This window comes from Sciurus vulgaris (assembly GCF_902686455.1).
Source record: "Sciurus vulgaris genome assembly, chromosome: 6".
Lineage (NCBI taxonomy): Eukaryota > Metazoa > Chordata > Mammalia > Rodentia > Sciuridae > Sciurus > Sciurus vulgaris.
In genome coordinates, this window is record NC_136466.1 from 91,222,909 (window position 1) to 91,247,323 (window position 24,415).

At 38.5% G+C, this 24,415-nt stretch overlaps 1 protein-coding gene across 1 annotated transcript in view; it reads right to left on the reverse strand.

Annotated features, from left to right (window-relative positions):
- The window catches only part of FAM81B (family with sequence similarity 81 member B), a 62,195-nt gene that overhangs the window by 32,171 nt on the left and 5,609 nt on the right, over positions 1 to 24,415 (reverse strand). The window contains 2 exon segments of the mRNA XM_079146033.1: positions 4,737 to 4,855; positions 9,265 to 9,508. Coding sequence (XP_079002159.1) covers positions 4,737 to 4,855; positions 9,265 to 9,508 — 363 coding nt within the window.

Genomic DNA, 24,415 nt, shown 5'->3' on the forward strand with positions numbered 1-24,415 from the left:
GCTTTGTCTACCTAGGTGCCCAGTGATTCCTTATCCTTGATGTTCAGTAACTTCAACCAGGATAATTTGGGTTAATCATTCTTATATCAGTTTTTCCAAGGACACAATTTTACCTTTTGTTCTCTGTTTCCATGAAATTGTCTTCTCTTTCATCCATGATGTTAGTCATATACATAACTTCTCCATATCCATTTTTATATCAAAAAGCATTTTCTTTTCATTTGGTGTGGCTTCCTCATGCTTTTTATTTTTATAACTCTCATAATTTTTAGTTCTATTTATCCTGCTTAGGAGCTCCTACAGTAGATTTAATCTCTAATATTTTCATTTTTTTTCTTTCATCTTATCCCTGAGAAATTCCAGTTTACCTATTTTCTTTTGTTATCTGATATCCTCTTTTGGGGGGGAATTCTCATATCTAATCTTTAATATTAACTTTCATCGAAGTAAAACATGCTTATTATTTAAAAGTCAATAATAAAAGGCAAATAACAAAAAACTATAGGAGTTTTCCCTTATCCAGTTTTGCAGTTTCAATTACCCGTGGTCAATCATGTTTAAAAGTATTAAATGGAAAAGGGTGAGTACAGTACAATTAGGTATTGAGAGAGAGAGAGAGAGAGAGAGAGAGAGAGAGAGAACACATTTACATAACTTTTATTACAATATATTGTTACAGTTTTCATTTTATTATTAATCTCTTACTGTGCCTATTTACAAATTAAACTTTATCAAAGGTATGTATATTTAGGAAAAAACAGTATATACAGGGTTTGGTACTATCTGTAGTTCTAGACATCTACTGGAGGTCTTGAAGGTGAGGGGAGGCTACTGTTCTGTGGTTCCTCGCCTTTCCCTGCTTCTCTTAGTTCCTCTCTCTAGAGGCAATTGCCTGAAACCCTTTGAGATTTTTTGTGGTGTGAAATCAAGGTTCTCAGCTTATCCTACAGCTTTAGAGTTGGTTTTATAAAATCTGCTAAGGCGGTTTCCACATGTCCTCCTGTTTCCTCATTTCCAGGGCTTCTATGCTGATATCCATTGTCCTTGTGGGTTTACATTTTAAAGAGAGACTCTTTTTACTATAGATTCGTGGAGGTTTTGAAAGGAGCCAAATTACACACAGTTGTTCATACCACATTCTTTTATCTCTTTCTTTTACTCTTAATTTCTTTGAAACCAGGAGACTTCATATGATCTCTTATTTTCCTGGCCAACACATTCTTTGACCTGTGTTTTTGTCTGTGTATATTCATCTATCCATCCCAGAATGATCTATTTGGAAATGGTAGTGGAAATGATTTTTATTCAAGGGTAAATTCTGCCTATCACTATGACATCTTTGAATGTTTCTGGCTACCCGCAGAAGATTTGGTGGGTAGGTTTGGTAGAGGGCAGAGACCATACTCTATTAAGTCTTGTAGTATTCAAATCTGGTATTTTTAGATTTGGAGGTGGGCAAACATCTCCTAACTGTCCCCTGATAAGACAGACTGGAGAATCTCATATCAAACATGTCAGAGCTTTTCTGTGGTGACACTTTTGCCTCCTATCCTTCCTCAGCCTGTTGCACTCCACCCAATCTCTCAGCAATGAACTGGCAAGGAGGGAGTCCTAGATGAATGAACTGATAAAGATCACCATTGGATTTACAGCTAAAGCTCCCTAGCCATTCTACATTGTTACCCTTATCTCTAAAGGGACATTTCCTCTCTTTTGTCCCACTTAAGCCCCCCAAAAGTATTGCTGTATTAAAATTATTGTGCCAATACCTTTCAGGATTATGACTCTTGATTTGGAGGAAATATTTGTTTAAGGTCTGAGAAGGACTGTGTCAGTTCAAACATTACAAAATTTGTTCTGTTTGTGGTTAACAGTTGTGACAAATTCCATGTTGTATTAAAGGTGGTTTTCTTTTCATTTTTCACTAACATTGAAATCTCTCCAGAGAGGAAAGTGGAGTTAAGTGTATTCTGTCCTCTTTAGCCACAAGTATCCCTTATCTTTCAGAAGTTGTGAATATTCACAATATCACCATGTTTTTTCAAAGGACATGGTTTTGCTTTTTAATCACACATTAACCCAATTTATCAGGTTTTAAAATGCTGTCTTGCTTTGGAGTCTAAAGAGTCAAAGTGGCAAGCAACTTGACCTCCTCTGCTGCTGAAGATTGTAAGCCATAGCCATCCCTATCCAAGAAGTGTCCTTTGTACACCCACTGTTTCCTGTCTTGCACTTGAGACTCATTTATCAAATAGAGGAGAAGGTGTCAAGGGTAAGTTAGGGAACTTTGAGAACCTCATTTTATTGGAATTCCTTGCATTTGAACTGCCACTATGTTTGGGTGCAGGAAAAAAAATTATAGAATTCTAAGAACATTGTACGTATTAAATATTGAGTCTGATTTATGAAGCAGCAAGGTGATTGCTAAGAATTATGTTAAAATAATCAACTAAATTTCACTTAATTTCAAAATGCTAATTGGTAAAGTCACTAGATATGGAAAGCCAGTAATCAATATGCCTTAGCTTGTCCATTAGTCATTTGTCTGGCAAAAATACAGACAAGAAACGGGAGGGGAAGGACGAATTTAAGTCTCATGGCTTTCAGCCACATTTTGTCTCAGATTATCATATAGAGTTCAAAATTTTTCCATAAAAAGGAGAAATTTCAAGGAAAAATAAAACCTTTCCCAAAATCACTGATTACAATTGAAGATAAAAGTAAGTAAGAAATTGGAGCAAGCCAGGTACAGTGGCCCACTCCTCTGGTCACAGCTATTTGGGAGGCCGAGGCAGGAGGACTGCTGGAGCCCAGGAGTTTGGGATCTGTCTGGAAACACAGCAAGATTCTGTTTCAAGAATATGAATAAATAAAAAAGAAATGGGCAGGGATGTAGAGCATGTGTTAGCACGCATAGTCCTTGAGTTCAATCTCCAGCACGCCCCACTCCCTGCCCAAAGCAAAAGGAAGAAATAGAGCAGAGCAAAAAGAGTTGTATATCTCTTCTTGATGTAATTCTATGATCTCTGGGTTGCTTTTAAATTCATTTTTTTGTGTGCAAAATAGGATTTCTAAGAACAAAATAATAGGTTTGTAAGTGACTCATGGCCAGTGTCATCAGCACACACCAGATTGAACCAAATCCTGCTTCATTCACTGGTGAAATTTTTTTTTTTCTTTTCTGCAGTGCTGGGATTGAACTTAGAACCTCATATATGCTAGGCAAGTGCTCTACCACTAAACTACATCCCTAGCCCACTATGTTTCACTTAAAATTGATATTTGGTGTTTATCGTTTTGCAAAAAACTATCCAAGAAGGGTTGTGGATTTGCTCATGTTTATTTCATTATCTTGCTTCTTAACTCACCCAAATACTATAAAAATTCTTACATAATATAATTGTATGTGTTTAATCCAAATATTATAAAAATTCCTTTATGTTGAACAATATATAGTTATATATAATTTATGTACTCACAGACAATATTAATACAATAATTTTGTATGTATAGTTTCTGGGTTATCATTTTTTCTTTGATGACAGTTTTCCAACCATGAATATTATTCCCTAAACTGTCTTTATTTTTATGAGGAAAGAAACCATACTTCAGAACTGCACTATGTTTCCCAGAGCCACTCTATCATGTGTGGTGTAGGTCAACCAAAAACCTGGGCTCACCATGGCCTCTACACCTTCCCCTTTGAGCACCATACCCTTCTGGTTAATATCCCACAGACTTCTCACGTGGTGCTAACCAAACACACTATTACCCTCTGATTCGCTCTGCATTTCCTTGTCAAAACTGCTCCTCATTTCATAATTCTTTTATTTTTATAATATTTGTTTTTTAAAAAATCTTGATGGACCTTTGTTTTATTCATTTATTTACATGCGGTCCTAAGACTCAAACCCAGTGCCTTACACATGCTAGGCAAGCACTCTACCACTGAGCCACAACTTCAGCCTTCTCATTTCATATTTCTGCTGAATAACATGAACATTCAACTGGTCCCCAAGCCAGAAACTCTGGTAGCTATCCTTCACTCTTATCTTAACTCATCTTCCATGTTCATACATGTACTAATCCTACAGGTTCTATTTTCCAAATGCCCTGTCCTGGACCTCACGACCAGTGCCTGTGTTTAGGCACTTGCCACCTTTCACCTGGGTTGCCTCTGATCAATCTCTATGCCCTCTTTCTGAACCCTACCAATTCAGCTACAACAGGAATGTCACCAAACTTACCATGCCCTTATCTGAAATCCTTCCATGACTATTGACAACCTAACTATTAACTATTAAAAATCTCATACAAAATATGCTATTCAAAACTTCATCTGTTTGGCAGAAAATCCCTTGATTAGACAGATAAGTAGCCCTTGCCTATTTTAAATGTTTTACTCATTAGAATCTGACAAGTGGATATTTTATATGGGTTGTAGGTTGTGTATAGATGTTGGCATTTGGGCAGTTGTGGGTTGTGAAAACAAGACTCCAGTCACTTTCAGTGAAACCAAATTGAATATTCCATATAAGGGATCTTGAATAGAATGTTGGGTCTCTCAAGCAGCATGGCTTTCAAAGTTCTAGAGACATTTTCTCAACTACTGTGTCATGAGTTTAGCTTAATATAAAGTCAATACCTTGTTATGTAAAATATGGAATTTATTTAGGAATGAGAATTCAATGGCTAAGAACTGATGGCTAAACATTAGTTAACATGCTTCTTCTCACCTGGCTACTCTTCCCCGAAGGTCTCCAACTCCTTGCAGGTGTTTGATGTTTAGGTCCTGTACTGCAAAATTAGTTCCTGTGGCCACCTGATCTCGAGCTCTTATTTGGTCTTCTAATATCTGTAATTTTGAGTTAAGATGGCAATTAATTTCTCATCACACATGGTAAGAAAACTTCATTTGAAGTAGATGAATGCATTTTGTAGTTAGGCCCAGGTGATAAATGAGTGCAAGAGGCCTGTCTCACAGAATTAATCTTGCTATATATGGAGGAGGTAGCACGATTTGATTGTAGCTGATTGCTGTCATGTAGGAGCAATATCTCACTAGTGTTTCAACAAAAGCTAGAAATTGAGGCTTTATGTAAAATATCTCAATTTAAAAATATTGGCATCTTATTAAAAATCTTTAAGTGCTATATAGATCAAACAGAACATTCTTATTGGTTTGATTTGGACATAAGTTGCCACTGGCCATCATCAATATAAAAAATTCTCTCTCTCTCTCTCTCTCTCTCTCTCTCACACACACACACACACACACACACACACACACACACACACACAATTTCAGTGTGGGTGATCAGATAAAACAATTTTTTTCAGTGTATATCAGTCAGGTCCTTTATGGACTGAATCAGAGCCATAATGAAGCTAATACAACTGATGCAAGCCAATCGGAATCAAACCATTTTATATGCATGGTGTGAAAGGGGTTTATTTCAGGTTTTTTAGAGAACATAAAAGGTTTGTGGCATATGTGCTTTCAATTGTATTGTTGAGTATTTTGGAAGTGAAGCTGTCTTTCCTATACTACCAGGTCAGTAGTCCTGAGAACAGTGGTTTTAATTTTTTGCACCTATTTATAAAAGTTAATTTTAAAATTGAAAAAAAACCTGCCTATCCATAGCAAAAAAATTATATTTTAGTTGACATTCAAATTCCAATGTGAAGTGATGACATACACAATTTTTTTGTTGTTTTTGAGAAAAAAGTGAGAGTATAGAACTTCAGAAAACAAACAGATTTGGATTTGGGGAAACATTTGAGTTTATTATATTTTACAAAGTTCTAAACTATTTTTAAAATTCTGTTTATGAATTATACTAGGTAGAGGAGTATTTTTGTAGCACATGTATTATGGGAATTTCAAAGGCCAAATACAGATAATTCCCATTTTTAAATTGGCAGACTGAGAATACCCAAGAGCAAATAAAGCAATAATTGAAGACATAAAAGTGTCAAAAACACTAGCTAGAGTTTCTTTTTTGCCTTTTTGCATATATGTAAGTCTTTTTTTAAATTAAAGAACAACAATGAAAGGGAACTTTCTGTATTTTATTTTTTTAACCTTTATTTTATTTACTTATTTACTTTTTTATGTGGTGCTGAGGATGGAACCCAGTGTCTTACCCATGCTAGGGGAGCGCTATACCAATGAGCCACAACCCCAGCCCAACATATTTTATATTAAACTTGTTAAACACTATAAACACAATTAAGACATAAAAAGTATGCTTGAAAAACATTCGTAACAAATGTTATTGCCAGGGTTTCATTGGTGTTCTGCAACCAGCATGTACCTGTTGGTTAGAGAGAGCTGAGTATGCATCTCTTCCCAACTTTGTGTTCAGTGTTTGAAATCATAGTGAAGTATTTACACCATGCAAATAGGCAATCACCAAACATTAGATTATTTTTTCCTCACCAGAAAAAATATTTCTTATTGTTAAACAATTATCATTGTACCACTGGTTAATGTCCGTAATATGTAAAAGAGCTCATCAAATTAACAAGAATTAAAAAGTTCTAAAGCCCCCATAGACAAATTGGCAAAAACATGAACAGAATATTGGCAGGGGAAATACAAAATTTCACAGTCACTTTAAAAAAGTGAATTCAACACCTTCAAGAAAAAACAGATCTCATTTCTGCCCTATGAAATTAGCAAAGATTAAAACATTAATCCAATGCTATCATAGGTCCAGTGAAAAATCACTCTCATATAATGCTAATGAGAGTATAAACTAGTGTAATCTTTCTGGAAACCAATTTGGCAACATGTATTAAGAATTTTCACAGTATTTATATCCTAGTAATTCTACTTCTAAGAATATATATTATGGAAATAATCCCAATGCAGATATATATTTGTGCACAAAGATATTTTAACATTAAGAATAATTAAGCAAATCATGGTATATGCCTCATTCAAGGAACTTTTAATGACATGAAAGGTTTGTGTTATAATTTTATGTTAAAGACTGTACTAACAAAAATAGATTCAGTCTCCTAAACAGAATACTTACAAAGGCTAGAGGGAGATACATCCGGATGTTTGTGGAGATTGACATTTCATGGTGAAATTGTGAGAAATTTTTTTCTCAGGTTTTAAAATTTCACCCTGAACTTCCAAAATAAATACAGTGAACAAGAATTGCTTTATAAATTGGAGCAGGGACCCACAATAAGGTGATGTTATACAAAAACAATTCTTTTTTTTTTTTTTTAGTTAAAAATGTTATTTTTAAAACATAATTAACAGTCTGCTTTAAAAATAATTTTCTTTTAAAAAGAAACAAGCTATGTAACTGCTGCAATTATGGTAAGCTAAAAAAATTATTTTTTTATTCCTTTTATGGACCTGAGTCAAGTGTTAGTTCACATTTGGATCTATCTTGCTGGTTGATTTGCAAATGGACTGACTGGGTTGCTAAATTTAGGCTCCTTTAAAATATTTGAGTAGCATCTATTTCTCTATGAAATGTGTATTACTTAATAGTTTTAGTTATTCACTAAAGGTAACCGAATAGTTTCTACTTCATAATGTTTTAACAGTGTTATCTAAAGCCTTTAAAATATATTTTAAATTTAGTTTTCCACACAAATCAGCTCTATTCATTTTCTCTATTCATGCCAAACCCTTAGTAGGACTTCAAATATTTTGAGTCTTATAAGTTTTTGGAAAATGTTTTGACTTCATTTTTTTAGAATTAACCTAAATTAATCAATTGTGAAGGAAAAGGAACTGTGTAAGATTCTAGAGATATGGAAAATATCTTTCCTTTTAATACAAAGAGTATTTTATTTGGGTGTAATTAATATTGAAATGCACAAATCAAAGTGCACAGCTGGATAGATCTTGACAAATGTGATCAATTATGTAACAATGACCCACATCAAAATACAGAACATGCTTAGAAATATTTTGGTGAGAATGTTCTTTTCAACTGCCAGGAAGTTTTGATCATGTATGGGAGTCTTATTTTGGTGCTAGTGCTATATTTACTTGATTTTCTGGTCATCTTAAAAAGCACAGAGCTGCTTGCCTCTTGACACCTTTGTGACACTGTCATGTCTGGAAACACCTCTGGTCACATTGACTTTTTGGGTACCAGGGTCAATTCAAAATGAGCTACATACCACTAAAATTCCCTTTGAAAAGTTTACTAAGATTTTTTTAACTTTCCATATTTTCTCAGTTGCATTACGGGGTCTGCTAGACCCTACAGATAGAAAATACATTCATAAATATCCTTGACCTTAAATACAAATTCATGAGCAAGTCATTTCTGGGTTAATTCCATGGTTAGTGTTTAGTGTTTTTATTGTTGTTTTTTGTTTGCTTTCAATTCAGTATTCTCCCTGATAGTAGAAAGTAGAGGGCATTGTCATTCCTCATTATTTCATACTTTTTGGCCAGGTTCCTAATGTGTATTTTCTGGAACCCTTGTATTTTCTGGAATCTGAGTCAAAAGTTGTTGACTCAGATTCATCATGCACATGTACTCTAAAAACTCTGAAAGACCTGCAATAAAACCTTGCTTATCTTGGTCTAGCCTAAGAATTTTTCTTTTGTGATTAAAAATCTTATTTTTCCTTTAAAACCTTAAAATCATTTATTTACCCATTAGACAAAAATAAACTGTGATAAGTACTGTGGATAAAAGTAGTGTTTAAGGGAGGTCGAAATGTTGGACTGAGGAGGAGTGCTATCTTACACAGTATAAAGGAAATCCTCTCTTCGAAGGTGATATGAAAAGAAACCTGAAGGAAATAAAGAACATTCCACAGGAATACCTGGGGGAAGATGTTGCAGAGTGCACAGCAAGGAATGACTGGGAGACCAGCATGGCCAGAGTGAAGGAGACATGTGGAGACAGAGTCAGAGATTGCTGGTTCAGGTGGTGGTGGACCTATGAACCAGCTTGTTGTGCATTATGAATACCTCTATTTGGAATCATTACATTATGAGAACTTTGGAGATTTAGACTACAAAAGCTTCTCAATATGTGGTATAATGTTAAATAGTTGTCTTTGCTTGATACAAAATATATATACAATAAATATTTTTCCAATGGAAGTTCTTTCTACATTTTGGCATAAACAAGTAGTCGGAAAATTGAACCGTTTTTCTCTGGGGCGGCTATAATCATTTAAACAGAAACAACAGCAACGCATTTCTCCAGTTGAAAAATGACATTGATAATCTCTGTCAAGCAATGATGACAATATATGGAAGGGAACTACCTCGATGTTTTGGCTGAGTTTTTTGACGATGCTGGTGATGGTCTGTATATGACTTTCTAGTAACTTCCTGGCAAGTGATTCCTCTTTTCGGAAACCATGGGTCCCTTGGAGACAAGCAGAGATGTCCTCCTTGATGCGGAAGGCTTGTTCGAGGAGGAAAGCTATGGTCCGCTCCTGGTTGTTCAGTCTGTCTTCCAGCTGACTTTTCTGGGTGTTTTGAATGACAGGAAGAAAAGGACGACCCCTGGTCAGGAAGAGGAAACACCAGGGGTGTTACAAGAATGAACTGGAGGAGCCGGGAACCAGAACATTCCTCCTCATGCTACTCCTTTATTTTCTCGCCTGGGAAGTTTGGTAGGACTTTAAGTACTAACGAGGTTAGAATCTTGGTTTATGTCTTGTCTAAGAAGCTGATCTGACTTATGCCTTGATCTCATATCATGCATTTTTCATGTTTCCCAAGAAGGAACTGTTTTATATAAGATGACAGTAAAATTTCAAGCAGAATGGGTAGTGGTTGGGAGGGAATGGGGGATCCATAAAAGATGATATTAGAAGGCTTTTTCCATGATTTTTGCCTTTATATACACTTGTATAAAAAATTCTACTTTCATCTAGAAAAACAATCTAAATTCTTATATGTGTAAAAATGCAAAAGTGACTATATTAGAGTTTCCCAAAAGGTATGTCTTAGAATAGTAGTTAATAGGCCACTGCGCAAGAATTTTATGGTCAAATAAATTTGGAAAACACTGCATATAATATCCTTCTCTTGTGATTTACATTATATTTATCACATTAATGTCTAATTGTATTGTTATTGTTTGGATGGGAGCTGTCTCTCAATAAACTTCTGTGTTAGGTTGGGTGCAGTGACACACACCTGTAATCCCAGTGGATCAGGAGACTGAGGCGGGAGGATTGTGAGTTCAAAGCCAGACTTAACGCCCTGTCTCAAAACATTAAAAAAAGGACTGGGGATGTGGCTTAGTTAAGCCACCCTGAGTTCAATCCCTAGTACCAAAATAAAAAACAAAAAAAACAAACTCTCACATTGACAGAAGAGGTGAAATGATTAGATTATGAGAGCCATGACTAAATCAATGGCTTAATCCATTTGAAGGATTAAAAATTTGAATTATTCTTTTGTTAGCAAAGAAGAACTATAGGCAGGTAGGGTGTAGTTTCAGGAAGTGGGTCACTGGGGCCATCTCTTGGGGATTATATATTTTGTCCCTGGCACCTCCTATTCTCTTGGTGCTTCCTGGTTACCAAGAACTGAGCAGCTTTCCTCCACCATGCTCTTTTGCCATGATGTTCTGCTACCCCTCAGACAGAGCAATGGGGTTGGCTAACTGTGGACTGAGACCTCTAAAATGGTGAGCCAAAATAAATATTTCTTCCCTCAAGATGTTACTTTCAGGACTGTGAACTGAAACCTGTGGAACTTGAGCCCAAACAGACTTTTCTTTCTCTAAGTTGTTCTTATGACTCGTTACAGAATGAAGAACTAACAAGTATATTAATTCTATAGGTTAAATAATAATAATAATAATTCATGCAGTAAATAACTAGCCCTAGGCCATCCAATGCCTATGGCTAAAGCACTTGATTATAATGTCCCTAAGTAGAGGTCACTTCCAAAGCTCATGTGTGCATTGATTTCTGACCTTTTACCAGGTCAATATTCCATCAGATCTACATAAGAGTTAGAAGTTTACTTTAAATTCATCTCTAATGCTATTAAGTTTCTTGGGGACTTCTTATGATCTTATGTCCCAGTAGAGGGGACTTTGCATGTTCCTTCTTTAATCTTACCTGTTTAACACTGAGCTTTTTCAGTTGAAGAAATGCTTCAGTAGCACAGATCTATTTATGTGGCATTACCAGGGCTTGATCCAAGAATTCTGACATGTAACCTAAGATAATCTTCAAGATGCTGCCTCTGAATGGTAGCAAAATATTTTATGAATATCATTAGAAGAAGGCAGCCTTAAAAGGAGAATGGTATTTGACTTTCGTTAAGGCCTGGGAATATAATGATTGAATAAGACAAATTCTGTCCTGTAGGAAATATCTACTTACATGCTTATGAGGATATATAAGTATATAGCATATATATCTTTTACAAGTGACTATAACACATACTGGCTCATAAACGCCAAGGTCACGTAGTTCAAACTATTCCCACTGCATAAACCAGAATAACAATTTGCAGGGGGTTAATATTTCCCTGGAAGTTAGAATGTACTGAAGACAGAGGCTTTTAGGGTCTGATCATAAACACTGGCGTTTTCTGAAGACTAAAAGTGTTAGTGAGAGTTTGACTTAGCTGTGTAAAACAGAAACCCATAGAGAGTGACCTTAACACATAGGGTTTATTTGGCTTGTGTAATAAGAAGTCTAGAGGTAGGTGATCCAGGTCTGGTGTAACTGACCAAGGCAGTCATCTAGCACCCAGATGCCTTCTGGCTTCCTGACCCACTTCAGTGTGTAACTCTTACCTTCAGTGTGTCAAGGTTGCTGTTCTATCTTTGAAGTTGTGTTCATATTCCACACAGAAAAGGTGAAGGCAAGGAATAGAATGTGTGTACCAGCTGTTTTTCCCACCCCGTTTTTTAATTTGAGTTAAAAAAAAAAAAAAAAAAACTTTCTAAAAGACTCACTAGACTCACTATGACACTTCTGACTGTATTTCATTCGTTGAAGTTGTGCCATAAGGTTACCTTCTGTGACTTTTTTTAAAAAATTGGGCACATTGTGGTCTTAAGCAAAACTGGGACTTTTATTACCAAAGAAAAGGGCAATGAGTACATATTGGGTTGGCTGCCAGAGGCATTTGCCATGGGAAATTTTTCTCTTAAGTATTATATGAAACATCATTTTAAGGTTATTTTAAAAGCAAGAAATTGCTTTCTTCCTCATTGGTCATTTGATTTATACTGCTTAATTGTAACCAAGATTCCCTCAGCAGGGCCAGAAGCTGACTAAAAGTTAGCCACAAGTATTATTATTACCCTAGTGATTATTGCCCACAAGGATCAATGTGTGTGAAGGCAAGGCTCCAACTGCCCACAGAGGGCCAATAGAAGGTGTGGTGGGGGTTTAAAAGAAGAAGAGCTCTTGCTATTCAGATAAAGAAATGCAGTAACACATTACTTTTTTTTAGTGTAGCAGCTTTACAACTTCAATTTCCTGAAACACTATTCCCTAAAAATGTAATGAAAGCCCTATATATAAATAAAAATTTTTATTAGATACCTTAAACATTTTAAAATATAGATGAAATCAATTTTAATATATTTTATTTAACCAAAAATATCTACAATGGTTTTATAGCATGCAACTAAGGTGAACTTTTTTAAGTGGGACATTTTACATTATTTTTATGCAACATCTTTATTTATTTATTTATATATATTTTTTGTGTGGTGCTGGGGATTGAACCCAGTGCCTTGTGCTTGACAGGCAAGCACTCTATCAACTAAGCTAAATCCCCAGCCCCTATACTACATCTTTAAAATTTGTGAATTTTATACCCACTTTAGACTGGACATATAAGCACTCAATGGCCACATGTGCTCTGTGAATATTGTGTCAGACAGTACAATTCTAGAAGTTGAGAACCGGGAAGTAGGAAGAAAGTGTCACTGAGCAAGTAAAAGCATTACTGCCATGTCCATAAGCTACTTTACAAATACTATAGCCAATCTCTTCAATCCCTTAATATAAGCCAGATATTCTGGCTACCACTTTAAGCGCTTAATTTATCAGATCTTCATAATAACTTCACGAAGGGTGTATTACTGTTACCCCATTTCAAGGGTGATGAAACTGAAGCTGAGAGGGATTAAGTAACTTGTCCAAGGTTACCCAGTTAACAAAGGTGGAGCCAGTGTTTAAACCCAAGGAGTTGACTCTGGGGTTGACACTGTAATATATACACACCCGCCTCAACACCACCCTTGGAATGTGCTCGCTCTGTTTTGCCCACTCTTCTGACAAGCCACGTCGGATGGCTTCTGGATCTACATAAACTGAATACCTGAAAATTCTATGCTGCAGAGAGGGCTGTGTACTAAGAGCTGGAGGAAATGATAGCTTAAAGACAAAAATTAATTGGAATTAGAAATTCAATGAAAAGCAAAGCAAATTAGAAAAGGAAAAAGTGCAGGGACAAAGACAGGTGTAAAATCCTGATGGCCTCTTTCAGCATTAGTATGTCACTCCTTCCCTTCATGGATAAACTTCTTGAAGAAGCAACTACCTTTGTAGTTTTTTTTTTTTTTTTTTTTTTTTTGCGGTGCTGGGGATCAAACCCAGGGCCTATGTGCTTGCAAGGCAAGCACCGACTGAGCTATCTCCCCAGCCCACCTTTGTAGTTTTTAATGTTTGCGATTCACTCCTCATGCTATGACCATCATGTCCCTGGAGAGCTCTCTCTCCTCTCACTCATGTTTGTGGAAGCTAGCTGCCATGTGAGCAGCAGCCATGAGGTGAGAGGTCCATGAGGTGAGAAGCTGAGCCCTCCTGAGACAACTGAAAGAATGGACATTTTTTTAAGCTGTCTGTTTTATCTCAACTCCCTAAGGTTTCCCTCCCAGTAATGGGAACAAAGCCCTTAAAGCTGTTCTCTGTTCCCAAACAGAGAGTAAAAGAGCAAATTGAGCCTGATAGCCAGATAGTGCTCAAACAGTAGGATTACCAGAAACTATTGACCAGAATCTACAGCCTGTTGTAAAACATTGTGAAACATGTTGTCAGCAAACCCAGCCCCCCTTTGAAATTTCCTGGCAGCTTTGTTCCCCATTTTTCCTTTTTTCCCCCTTTTCCCCCTTTCATGTGTGACCCCTCCCGATGTGTGGTTTCTGCCTTTATAAACCTACAAGATTTTCTGCTAGGGACTCGACTCCTGGAGTTGGGTCCCAGCGCGCTGGAATAAACACCTCTTGCGGTTTGCATCAAGTGACGCCTCCTGCGGTTGATTGGGGTTGCCGTCCATCCATGGGACAGAGTTGGGTTTCCTTTTTGGGGGCCTTACACAACCAGCTGGAGTGGAGGTGTCCTGTCAACAGATGTGTGAGTAAGTCTTCCCAGAAGCAGAACCTGCACCCTGTCCAGCCTCAGGCCACTGAAGCCCCAGCTGTTGTGTTTGCTTAAAACCCCATGAGACCCGCTGAGCCACTGCTGGGCTCCTGATCCACAGAAACTGTGAGATGAATATTGTTTTATGCTACTGAGTTTTAGGATGCTTTGCTACCCAGTGCTAGATAACTAATACAGGCAGTTTCTATGTGCAATATGATGGAAGGGGTTCCTGAGACTAAACTGGTGATTCTGGACAGAGAGGGAGGAAATGTCATGGAGATGAAGCACCTAGAAGTTACAGAGTTTTTGGAATAGTTTGGAAATAGACTTGGGAGAGGCAGAGATTCTAAAATTTCTGATTTGGGCTTAATGAATGATGATAACTTTCATCAAGGCTGAAATTAAAAAAATAGATTTAGGGGAAGAAAATGAACTTGAGATATTCAAAGGTCATCCATATAGAGTTGCCTGTTGAATAGTATGAAGTGTGTCTATCGATAGAGATTGGGATGTTATCTGAAAAACAAATGGCAGTTGGAGGACATGGGTGAGGAGAGTGGGATTGACAGAGTTGGAGGAAGTGGGTGTGCATGTGAGAAATGATGGGGTGGGTGCTCTGTGGGACTCAGAGTGAAACTTTGTCCTGTGGAATGTCCTGTCATCTCTACACCCAGGATCCTGGTGCCTCTGCAGAGCCCTGAGTGACAAGCTGCCAGTAAGACGGCAGCACAACTCTGCTCAACTCTGCTTTTGGGCCTCAAAGGACTCAGTTTCAGCCTCCTTGGAAAACTGAGGCTTTTAGTGAGCAAGAGAGGTGAGAGTCAGGATGGGTGCTGAGTACATGTGCCCCAGAGGAATATGACAGCCTGTGACATAGCACAGAAAGAAAGGAATGGAATTACCCACTTCCTCAGGGATGAAAATTTCTAGGTTGACAATAGTTTTGACAAAAATGCAGAATTAACATGACTACAGCCTTCCCATCTTCCTTTCCCATAAAACCTTGAAGGACCTTGAGAAAGTGAGAATACTGTAGGAAACTGACAGCAGGACCTGTTTTAAACTGGTGAATGAGTGGGATAGTGTAGTGGGTGGTCTAATGTGCCAGCCTGCTCCACTTTCAGGGAGGAAGGTCCCCCTTAACTGCTGGCAGTGCTGCCAGCTGGCAGACCCAGTGGTTGGAATTGCCTCAGGTAGGTAGAGTCACCTTGCCAAGGTCATGCCCACTTCCAGGAGCAGCTTGCATTCAGTGGTTGATCAGGGTGGGTATGAAGGCCTGGCACACTTGCTCTAACCAAGAACAACACTGAAGGGTCATCTCAGCAGGGCTTCTTTTGAGTTCGGCTGAAATCTTCAATGGAATTGTGTCATAGCTCAACTTTCCCTTCTGCATAATTCTGGTGCTTTCCTCCCTTTCCACAATGATCTCAGTGTGCTTTAGAATGAGGTGTCTATTCACCAGCTTCAGTCTCAGTGTCTTTTTCCTTCATGTCCCCACCTGAGCCAGATGCCTGTGTTGGCTGGAGGCAAGAGACAACTCAGCCTGGCAATGGAGGGTGACTGAAGAGGGAATGAAGTGGGTCTGCTCTCTGCTGCTGTTTCTCTATTGCTTTGGGACAAACTCTTCCTACTTGTGTGAAATTTCAGACCCTAGTCTAGGTGTCCTCTAGAATAATCAGGCAGAGCATAGGGCTTCTGCTGATAAGGAGCTGAAGTCGTAACAATAATGGACTATGATATATAATGGGGGTGAAGGGGTGGGGAGTGAGAGAAGAATGGAGGAATTCAGATTATGTAGAAGGAAATAAGGGGGGTATGAAAAATGGTGGAATGAGACAGATACTGTTACCCTATGTACACGTATAATTACACGAATGGTATCAATCTACATCGTGCACAACCACAGAAACAAAATGATGTACCCCATTTGTGTACAATGAATCAAAATGCAGTCTGTAAAAAATAAAAAAAATTAAAAAAAAAAAAAACAAAACAGTAAGTTGAGGAACATCTGACTCCTGGTAGTTGCTTCCACGCAATTCCACCTACAAATGCCTCAGGGGTGGGAAGGTAGCTGCTCCTAACCTTGTTTCTTCTTGAATAGCAAAAAGTGATTATGTGGCAGAAGTTATTTTGTAGGATGGGGAAGGTTTTTCTGACTATTGCTTTCTGGAGTCTGGCTTTTTTCAACCATACCCTCCTACCCTTGGGCTCATTGGAGCTGACAAGACCTCATGGAGACCAGGGTCTGGTTGAAATCCCCAGGACAAAATGAGTTCATAAGGCATTTGAGGGGCATAGCCTTTGGAAAACCAACTGGCCAACAAGACTATGCCTACAACTATTCCTACCAAAGAGAGATACTAATACTAAAATGTGTAAAAAATTTTGAAGGTTAATTAAAGTATTGAGGGGAAAGATATTAGCAGCATAAAAAACCATAAACCATCACAAAAACTAGTAGAATTAGGCATGATACTACAGTAGATGTAATAAATAAAAATACTTTCCCATAGTTTCTCACCTTGGAAACCTGAAACTTTTTCTTCTTTGTCTTGTCACTTTAAGACTTATGGCCCTTTGTTAAAATATTATTTAAACAAGGCTCTTAAGCTACTCTGAGAGAGTGACTCTTCTTCCATGTGATTTACACTCTATGTGTAATAAATTTGCTTGTTAATAGGCCTCCTGTTCCCAGAAATCTGTTCTGGCCATGAATTAAAGGGTTAAGAAAAGAAACTACATGCCTGAAATCCCAGTGGCTTGGGAGGCTGAGGCAGGAGGATCACGAGTTCAAAGCCAGCCTTAACAAAAGTGAGGCACTAAACAACTCAGTGAGACCCTGTCTCTAAATAAAATACAAAATAGGGCTGGGGTTGTGCCTCAGTGGTCAAGTGTCCCTGAGTTCAATCCCCAGTAGCCATCCCCCCCCCAAAAAAAAAAAAAACCAAAAACAAACAAACAAACAAAAACAGACTATTTTCTACTACTTTACTATTCAGAAGGTGGGAGCAGAAATAATTTCTAGAAGTATTTTCAGATTCCAACTTAGTTCTTCCTTTCTTGGTCCTGGCCAGGACCGAGCATTCTCTTCTAGTTTTGCCTCCTCATGAAGAATGCATGGTTGAACCAGTGGTTAGAGTGGTTTTCTCATACGTAAAGGAAACACGTCCCTACCTAAAATGCTCCTGTGGCTTATCCATTCTCTGAGAATAAAGTCCTAGCTCTCCTTTTCAGCTTCATCTCCCCCCACCCTTCCCTTCATGTACTCTCATTCCACCACACACACTTCCTGTCCCTCAAGCACACCAGCTGTTTCCTAACTCAGAGCCTCAGCATTTGCTTTTCCCTCTTCTTAGCTTGCTCTCCCCCCCAGTCACTTCATGGTGGCCTCTTTTCCATTGTTTAGTCTTCATCTCCAGTACCCCCGTCTCAGACACATTTCCCCCAGTCACTTTCTACTGTAATACCTCATTTTATCTTCTCCATAGCATGTGTTTACTTGTGTTTATTTTCTGTTTTTGTTCACTAGCTTAAGACCTCTCTGTGCACAGTCACTTTTCTAACTTGTTTCCCACAGCACCCACTATGGGAAACTATGTACATGGAACATAGTAGGTGATTCAATAAATATTTGTTGATTGACTGAGTTTTTGACTGATCTTGTAAGGTTTAGTTGTTAGACAAAAAAAAAAAAAAAAAAAGACTCCGTAAAGCCACAAGTTACTGGCTGGAGGCTTATATTTACTTTCATAAGCAAATTAAATAGCCTCAGCCTAAGTGGGGCTCCTCCTTCCCATTACTGCACATCCAAGGAATGAAGAAGGCTTAGCTAAGGGATTTCATTAGTCAAATTTCACCTACTACTTACTTGGCTCAAAAATATTCTGGAAAATTACCAAATGGTACCATGTATGTGTATATATATTCCATTCCTCTAAATCCCACAATGCTGACAGTGCTACCCTGGATTGGTGTCTGAGTCAGAGGGAAGGGAAGAGAACGTCAGGCACTCCTGTTGGTGACACATAACCTACAGTGGACTGCAGATTTGCTCATTATTTTCTTTGTGCTAGTACTTTTTTCTGGCCTGTAAACAACATGCAGGCTGGATTTGCCAGTGAAGCCTCTTGATCTCTGATCTTCATTCCTAGACAGATGCTTACAAATTATGCTGCATCCCCACTCCAATTTAGAACTTTTCTCTTAGGTGTTCTCATTGCGGTACACTGTTGGTTCCCTTCCTCATAGCTACCCACTACTTCTGCCTGATTTGATTCATCCCCCTTCCTCTCATGTCCTTGAGCGTACGTGTGGTGGGAGGAACTCATTCTGATGGTTCCATTCTTCTGGGTTGAGGGGCAGTTGGTTTAAATAGGAGCATGTGAAGCAATTTTGACCAAGGAGGTCAAAGGAGACACTTGCTGGGGGCACCTGGGTAAGTTTTCTTTGCTTTCAAGAAGGTATATTTATATCCCCTTCTGTGCTAGATGTTGTCGTATCAGTATGTATATGTATTACCTGGAGCTGCAGAAGGTTCTTGTGATCCTGAGGGATCGGGGATGGCAGGAATGGAGGACAGAAAACACCCAGCTGCTTGATGATGATGTTAAGTCCCTAAATTAGCCAAACCCTAGACTTAATTTTTGTTATATAAGCTCTTACATTTAAAAAATTCTTGTTGGGGTTCTGTTATGTGTAGCTGAAAACACTCTATCTAGTAACTTACCAGTAATAGTGTCAGTTGAAACAAAAACATATCAGTTGATAAGTATTTACTTAATATATACTCTAGTCCATGCATATATATAATGACTCTAACCTTCAAAGAATAGTATAATTCCATGTTTTTCATAAAGAAATATGAGTTTATGGGTTGGGGAAGACAGGAATATTGTCAAAATACAGATTCCTTGACTCTGCCATAGACCTGAATGATAATGTTGGGGTGAATCGGGAGAGCGAGGTTATGTATCTTAAGTACTTAGCAATTCTAATGCATTCTGAAGAGATGGAACATCACTGATTTGTTTAAGGTTGGTCAGGTGAATCAGCAAACCATATACATAAAACAGGATGCACAATGAAGTGCTGATGTAGGATCAGAAGCAGTTTGGTCAGATGGAAAGCAGGATAGATTGAGAGTGGAATACAGACTCCATCACTTACCATCAAAAGTCTCAGTTAGTTCATCTTTAAATAGGGCTGATGGAACCTACTTTGTTGTACGTTTTTAAGTTCAGAGATAACAAGCGAGATGTTCATAGCAGGTGGTGGTGAAACCAATGCCATACTGCTGCACCCTGGTCCAGGTAGGGCCACACATACTCACTCTTGGGGAGTGCTGTATGTGGTCAAGCCTGTATCCAGGAAGAGCAATGAGGAAGCAGACCTAAGCCAGAAGAGGGATCAGTGGCACAGGGGTGCCACCTTGCTCGCATGCCATTTTGTGATCTTGCCTGTCATCGCTAGCCTCAATAGTTTTTCTGTTTGGCACGTTGGAGAAGCCTCTAAGTGGGGTGGCACCTACTGTCATGCACATGGATTTGCATGCAACCATGGAGACATTAATGAAATATACAAATGTTGAACTATAGTTATTTCTTTTCCTTTAGTTTCTCAAGTTTATTTTTTAAGTTATATTTAAATAGCTTTTTGAAATTTCTTTTCGTGCCACAGATTTTCTGTCAATTGGGATATAATTATTATGTTTATTAAGAATGCTCAATGAAGTGCCAACCGATGCTCTGTTTAGTTATATTTACATGATTTCTACAAGACAAATGTAGGACTTAACATTTTTTTCCAATTTCTAATGCTATAAGGCAAAGAATATTGATTTTCAGTTGCCATTTTTAGAGCAACAACTGTAAGAAAAAACACATAAACATTCCTAATCTTCTATGAGAAATTCCTAAAGATATTATTATTCAAATCATCAGTTTACCCAAAAGGTTTTTATAACCCAAGGCTTTTCACTAGTAGCAACTTGTGGCCACTCTGATTCTATAAATACGCGATTTAAAAAGTCAACCATTGGGCTGGAGTTGTGGCTCAGTGGTAGAGCACTTGCCTGGCATGTGTGAGGCCTGGATTCAATGCTCAGCACCACATATAAATATATAAATCAAAGATCCATTGACAACTAAAAGAATAATTAAAAAAAAAAAAAAAACCCAACCACCTACATGCTGTATTAGCAGAACCTCTATCTAAATTTAACTGTACAAGGAAAGAAATACCTGAGATTTCAGACTAGTCCAGATGGAGGTACTAGCCACAGGAGAAAGAATTCCTAGGGGACCTTTTCAGAGAGATTTTTGGACTTTGCGTAGATCACTGATTGTGTAGCTGACAAATAAATCTGAACAGATTTTCCACATACTCTGAGTTCTGTTTCTCTGCAATTCCGTGTGACTTACACCAGCTGTGCCGTAGCTGGCAGAGGCATCAGTACATGAGCCTCTCACTTTGCTGCCTGTTCTGTCCTCGTGAAGAGAGCACTAAATTTACTTAGGAGCTTCTGATAACCATTTTGGCAACCTGTAAATGCTCAGAGACAAAAATTTGAAAATTTAAATCCTCTTCTAGAATACAAAAGGGCATAACAAGAAATTGCTCTACATTTCTATGAGATCAGTTTTATGACTAGCTACATTTTAAATGCATAGACTCCTACAAAAACTGTAAAGAAAAATTTAGAGAATATTTTGATGCCTCACAAAAATAATCTGAGTGTATGGGGAATTATGAAAAAAAATATTTTCAATAGTTTCTCCACTAACAAAGCTGGCAGATGGACTTGGGTAGCCTCTGCTGCTGAGATTGAATAACAACACTGAGTGCTCTTGTGGGTGAGGAAAGCAATTCAAATTTGGAGGGTAGCGTCCAGAAGGAGACCCCAGGCCAGTGGGGTTGGGCCAGCGTGAGGCTGCACATGTGGGGGTTCCTGGAAAAGAGATGCTTCTAAAGAGTGGTACAGCCAAGAAGAGACCAGAGAGAGAGAGAGAGAGACAGAGACTGGTGTGAACTTTTCCAGTGAAAAGTTACATACTCTCTGAGGCAAACCCCTCACGTGGAGTAGTTTCAATAAAATTGAAATATTAGTGATGCACTAATATTGGTATGATTGACTTACTTTCTTGTGGTGGCATCGAGGTGGGTCCTGTGTGAGTGTGGACAGAGCAGACTTCTGGGCCACACATACAGGCAAAACACTTGTATGCTGCAGCTGCAAGTTGCTGTGGTGCTGTTTGGAGCCCTGTGGTGTTTGGTAGTCCTCTGGAGACACTTTCCTGTATTACATTACTTGTTTTCTGGAAGGTGTGTGTTTTTATGTGTGTCTCCAGGGTAGAGAATACTGTGGGTGGAGTCAGAAGACCTCGGCTTAATTTGTCTCTGCCTTTCTTCAGTGAGGTTGCCCAGAAGAGGCCTCCTGTTCTGTCTCATGGAGAGAATGACTCCTGCCCTACCCAGTTGGCTGAAGGGATCAATTTAAATAATGTACCTCAAGTGCTTCTGGATGTGTAAAATGTTGTACACCTGTGTTCTTGTAATTTGATGGCATTGTGGGCTGCAATGTGTCTCCCAGAGACATTAAATTCTTAACATCCAGTATCTCTGAATGTAACCTATTTGAAGCAGGGTCACTGCAGATGTACTAGTTAAGATGGGGTTACACTGGAGTAGAGTGGGCCCTTAATCCAGTAAGACTGGTGTAGCTATATGAAGATGGCCACGTTGAGGACAGACACAAGGAGAATGAAAAGATGGAGGCAGAGATTGGGGAGATGATGCATGTGTAAGCCAAGGACTGCCTGCATTCACCAGAAGCTAGGAGGAAGACACAGAATAGATTCTTCCACAGAGCTCTCAGAAGGAAACAAATCCTACCAACACTTTGAGTTTTGAGATTATTAACCTCTAGAGTTGTGAGATAGTTCTGGGAAATTAATTCAGATGGTTAAGTTACCTAAGGGGAGGGAGGTCCTAATCCAGGAAAAATGTAAGGAATTTATTAGAGCACCATCTTAGTTCCATAAAGTACTTATAACCAACATGGTCACTTTCAAAAGTAGTATTTATTTCCCAAAACTATCCTGTGGTTTAAGTAAAAGTTTTCTTAACTTAGAAGGAAACTGAGGTTTGGGGTTATCAGTAACTCATCTGGGAAACATCGTAACATGCCTCTTCTTTTTTCTCCTACATCACAGCAGCTTTGTTGGGGAGAATTAGTGACTCTTTCTGTTATATTTGCTCTTTTCTCTGAGAGCGAGGTGTGCTTCTTCCTGTTCTTCTTAGTACTCAACTTGCTTCAACATCATGTGCTTTCCCACCCTGGGCACCTTCCCCTGCTTGGCTCACATCTCCTCTCTGAGGTGATGTTGGAGGGGCTCCCTCTTGAGAAGTGAGACTGGCTGCAGCCTGACCTCAGCAGGGTCTTTCACTAGCACAGAAGCTCTTAGATGTGATGGGCATCGAGACCCTCCTGGGCTGGAGGTACAGAGCATCACCTGGGCAGTCTTTGCCCTGACAGATTTGGGATTCTTGGGACTGTGCCCAATCACAGCTGAATCTTTCCCTCACAAGTAGGGGTCAGTGAGAAGATGAAAAAGAGAATAAAAGATTGCTGTGACTGATGGCAGCACCATCCATCCTGACAGGAGCTGCATGGAAAGCTCAACGGCAGCATTTTGTCTTCCTTTCTTAAATACTGTGACATGAAATATCTGTATCACTTAGTAACAAAAACAGTGCATCACGGTGTAATAAAAAGTCTTAAGTTGTCCTAAGAAAGTCTTAAAAACAAATAATTTTATACCCCGAATGCCACATTCTACTTGCAAGGAGAAATTATTAGTCATTTATTATTTTGACCTTTTGACTTACTGAAAGTTTTATCTATCCAACTTTTAAATGCCATTCTTTGACTGTTAGCCAGACCCTCATCTTCTCAAAGTGTGCTCTTGAGAGAATTACTGAGATTACTGAGCCTGGACAAATTGTTTCATTTTTAAGTCATTTTTGGAAAGGAAATTTAGAACTTTCATCGGGGGCAGCAGAGCCTCAGGTTTCTTTTTATCCAGGGGCTTCCAAATAAAATTCCAGATTCATGGTTCAAGTTTGTACTTCTATCCTTTTTGGTCCAGTCCTCCTTGCTCCCTTAATATTCCTGCCTTAAAAACTTAGCTCTTCCTTAAGATACCCACATGGTCCAATTCTTCATGTCCTGCTAGGATCTCAATGAGGCCTACCCTGACCAGGCTATTCAGCAATATGTGTTGCTTCCTCTTTCTAGAAGGGAAGTTCCACCAGGCAGGGATCTTTGTCTAATTTGTTCACTGGTGACTCTCCAAGTGCCTACCACAGTGCCTCCCCTACAGTATAATAGGTGCTTAATGAACATTGGTTAAGCACTGGTTATGACAATAACCAGTTTTTGAAGCAACCTTAGAATGTGTTTGATTCCACAGTGAGAAATGTACCCCACCCCCACCCTAACAGGGTCAGTCAATTATAGAAAAATAGAAGGAGGTTTATGAGCAGAATTTGTTTTCTGTTCAAAATTAAACCCCTTGGGGGAATAATGCATGTTTTTAAATTGTAACCCACCTACTTTATTACATAGAAGAATGTTGATGAGAATTGTTGGCAGAGATGAGAAGTAGCAAGTGCTTATCATTGATCTCTTGAAACCCCCTCCCCACTTCACAGAGGAGACAGATATTGCCAGGGAAGAAATGTTCTTTTTCTCAAGTTCACGTAGCTGATGGGAGGCAGATTCAAGAGCATACCTGAGGTGTCCTGGTTTCCATTAGTGTTCCTTCCACCAGCAGAAGAAAAAGAAGAAGAAAAAGAGCTTTGGTGCTTTTCTGCTCAACTAAGCTTTAACAGGCTTTGGATACACTGTCCTAAAGTCAAACAGACACCTGCTCCTTGTGAACAATTGTGGAATTAATGAACAAACGTGGAAATAAGAATTATCTATATCTTTTAATATAATGTCACCATGATTATGTTATCAGTGGTGGTAAGCATTCTGGCACCTCTTGTCCCATGGATT